At 43.4% G+C, this 3,610-nt stretch overlaps 1 protein-coding gene across 1 annotated transcript; it reads left to right on the forward strand.

Annotated features, from left to right (window-relative positions):
• The first annotated feature begins 272 nt into the window (after positions 1–272).
• Positions 273–3,117, forward strand: tdp2b (tyrosyl-DNA phosphodiesterase 2b). The gene is made up of 7 exons (XM_044170749.1): positions 273–715; positions 962–1,080; positions 1,220–1,369; positions 1,599–1,690; positions 2,046–2,164; positions 2,263–2,433; positions 2,564–3,117. Exons 1-7 carry the CDS (start codon positions 569–571, stop codon positions 2,843–2,845), a joined length of 1,080 nt encoding a protein of 359 aa, XP_044026684.1. The 5' UTR covers positions 273–568; the 3' UTR covers positions 2,846–3,117.
• Positions 3,118–3,610: the final 493 nt, after the last annotated feature.

Below are 3,610 nucleotides of genomic sequence, written 5' to 3' on the forward strand. Positions count from 1 at the left end.
TGTAAATATTTATGTGACTTTATGTATTTTCTTAGAAAGCTGCTGAAAACTGTCCGACTTGACTGCAGATTTTTGTCACCGCCCTCTGCTGCTGCTGCCGCCTGATCTCGTCCACCTCCCGTGGGCATGGACTGGCTCTGATTTATCACCTACAACACTGAATTTCAACCAGTTACACAATATTCAAAATCCGCGCTGTTTCCTCCCTTTTCGTGGACTCGCCGCGCGAACTCTTCCTTGTGCTAGCCGCTCTCTCCCCTCCACTTCCGGAACTCCAGGGCGACATTTGCTCGCTAAACTGTGTTTCGGCCAGATTTGTAGTTCAAAAAATAAACAGAACCACAATAATATCAATATGTGCTGATATGCATTAGTAACTGTACACGTAGCCTACAGTTGTTCACTTTGAACCATACAAAGTAGTTTGTTTGTTTGTTGTAAGCAAATCGGAAGCCTTTCACTGGTGCACCTGAGATAACTTGCAGAGTAAAACGAACATGGGATGATGTTTGCATTTAACTCTACTTTTCTTGTGTAATTCTGTCAGTAAAACTAGTGGCTAGAAAATATGGCTTCTACATCCGACTCGGACAAACCGTCAGTTTCTAATGTGGAAGAAAACAGAACTCGCCTCTGCGATGAGTTTGCTGCAATAACGGGGACTGACAGCGCCGTGGCTCAGTGCTACCTGGCTGAAAATGAATGGGAGATGGAGGTACAGTAGCTACACCAACTGAGGCCTCTCAGACATGACATTACCAACCGAGCTAGATAACAGAATGCTAAAGCTGGTGGCCAATATGCCAAATCGTTTATTCTGATTCAACACTGCTGTAGCTGATTTTACTGATTAGGTCAGCCTCTAATGCTAAAAAAAAGCCTGCTAATATATGTTTAAAAATCTCTTGTGAATGGCATGAAAATCTTCAGCCAGTTGGCCCTGATTTACCTTGTCTTTCAGAGAGCTTTGAACTCATTCTTTGAGGCTGACATGGAGAGAGTATTTGAAGATCTTCCAGACACAGAGGCACGCCCCAAAACAAAGAGGCAGAAGATTGAGGAAAAACCTCCAGGAGACTGGTAAGTCTACTGTCTTCCCTCCTATGTCACTGTCCAAGTTAACGTTACTGTGTGTGATGACATTTACCCGGGACTCTTTCTGTTACAGCCAGCCAACATTTAACTCCAAATTAATTAACAGTGTCTGAACATTTTCCAGTATAGATTTGACTGGAGACAGTCCAGCCTCCACACGCAAACCCTCAGAAGAAGATGACAATAAACTGTCACTGATCTCCTGGAACGTGGATGGACTTGATACAGACAACCTTGCAGAGCGCGCCAGAGGCCTGTGCTCCTTCTTAGTCTTGTAAGCTTGTGTTTATACATTTTATACTCTTTGTTGGCATCACTTATTTGTGGGGGGGAAATCCAATCTTCTTAATTAAACTATAGCCGAGGTCAGCTGCAGAGCAGTGCCCCTGGAGATATAATGTGTAGCTCAAGGATCCAGAGGTCGCACATTGGACAGCCTCCCCAGGTTATTCAGCAGAGTGAAGGCAGATAGTGTTTGAAAAGTGAATCTTCTCTCCATGTAGATACACTCCTGACGTGGTGTTCCTACAGGAGCTCATTCCACCTTACATCCAGTACTTGAAGAAACGGGCTGTCAGCTACCTAATCATTGAAGGTACGGTATGTTCAAAAGGCCTTTTTCACAGAATTTCTTGACACGTCGCAGTAGGAAAAGCACAGGTGTAAATAATCAAATGAATGATGGCTGAATTCCATTTAGCTGCTTCAGTTTCAGGTTCCTGGTATTGTGCATGCTGGCTCACTGTCACGACTTACTGGGACACTTGAATACAACAGAGCCATTGTTAATGTTATTAATAACACCTGTGCTTTTCCGGCTGTAAGTTAAAATGTCTGCTGTGAAAAAGACCTATGATGTATGTATTTTCACTGGAAAATTGTCTACTGTTGTAGTGCACTCTACTATTTTTATTTATTTTTATTTTATATAAAATAATTGTGCTGACCAGGTGGTGAAGATGGTTACTTCACTGGGATGATGCTGAAGAAGTCACGAGTCAAATTCGTGGAGAGCCAGATAGTAACTTACCCCACCACTCAAATGATGAGGAATCTGCTTGTAGCTCAGGTTCGTGCACAGATAATTGTCCAAATGCTCCATTGTCATGTGCTTGAATTCAGCTCACCTTAGCTGATACAAAGTTGGATTTTTCTCTTTGAAATCAGGTGAATTTCAAAGGCCAGAAGCTGTGTCTGATGACGTCCCACCTTGAGAGCTGTAAAGGCCACGCAGAGGAACGGATGAAACAGCTGCGAGTGGCGATGCAGAGGATGAGAGAGGCACCCGACGATGTCACCGTCCTGTTTGGAGGGGACACAAACCTGCGGGACACAGAGGTCAGTCGTTTGTCATAATGTGTGAACAAAACAGCATGTTTACACATTAAATGTTATCAACTTTCCCCATACATGCAATCACACAGTGTACATCTTTAGTAACTATTGCCCTGGGCTCCATCTCCATCAGGTGGCCAAGGTGGGTCTGCCTCCCAGTGTCTGCGATGTGTGGGAGCGACTGGGAAAGCAGGAGCACTGCCGCTACACATGGGACACCAAAGCCAACAGCAACAAGACTGTTCCTTACGTCAGTCGCTGCCGCTTCGACCGGGTCTACTTCCGCCCGGCTACCAAGGACGGCGTCCCACGCCTGGTCCCTGACCATATGGCCCTGGTGGGACTGGAGAAGCTGGACTGTGGACGCTACACTAGTGATCACTGGGGAATCTACTGTAGCTTCTCTGCTGCTTAGAAATGCACAAAACAACCCGAAACGCGCCAGTTAAAGCTTTTGCTTTAGATCAGCTGGTCTAGTTTGTTCTTGTGTGTTTTACGGTCCCGGTTCAGAGCACAGTAACACTTTCTCTGTGAAAGAAGATGCTCCACCCTCATCTGAGGTTGGTCACCTGTACATTTTATATCTCGATTTGATTAGTTTTATTTTCTTATGTGTGTCTTGTTGGCGCCTTTTCTTCTGATAGCTAAATAAATGTAGAAAGCACCAATAAATGTTAAAATATCAAAGTTTGCAGTGTTTTGAAATTCATTTTATAGTTGAGGCTGAAAGGTCATTCTTGACCTTTTTGAAACAGCAGTTGACAGAACAATCTCACCACAAGGTTTATTAGTAGCTGTTCTGGAGATTTGTCATATCACACAATCTTCCTCGGCAGAAGGAGTTTGCCCAGTCGTCATGGAATTGTAAATGTTCAAATTTCCATTTTCTTTTGAGAACCTTAAGGTCTTCTCGTCCATGTTGGATTAAAAGTTGGTGAGTTTGAAAAATCATTCTTAATCTTGGAAAATTATGAGATTGTTCTGTCAACATTTTATAGTTGTTTCCATATAGTCTGTATTTCAAAATAAAGTCAGCTGTAGCTTCTGTCACATTAGAGTAATGAATGTGATCGACAGTAACAACTATACTGTAGTCTAGAATATTTTACTCTGCAGTATGAGAAACCACATGTGGGCAGCACTGTGTATGTAGTACTGGCATCTGACCACTACGGAGCAC

The sequence above is a fragment of the Siniperca chuatsi genome, linkage group LG17 (genome assembly GCF_020085105.1).
Source record: "Siniperca chuatsi isolate FFG_IHB_CAS linkage group LG17, ASM2008510v1, whole genome shotgun sequence".
In the NCBI taxonomy this organism is placed as follows: domain Eukaryota; kingdom Metazoa; phylum Chordata; class Actinopteri; order Centrarchiformes; family Sinipercidae; genus Siniperca; species Siniperca chuatsi.

Excerpts from the sequence above, each read along its gene's own strand:
- tdp2b (XM_044170749.1), top strand. The coding sequence starts at position 569 with ATGGCTTCTACATCCGACTCGGACAAACCGTCAGTTTCTAATGTGGAA. Across the intron at positions 1,081-1,219 it reads GAAAAACCTCCAGGAGACTG|TATAGATTTGACTGGAGACA; the intron begins GTAAGTCTACTG and ends AACATTTTCCAG. Across the intron at positions 1,370-1,598 it reads CTGTGCTCCTTCTTAGTCTT|ATACACTCCTGACGTGGTGT; the intron begins GTAAGCTTGTGT and ends CTCTCCATGTAG.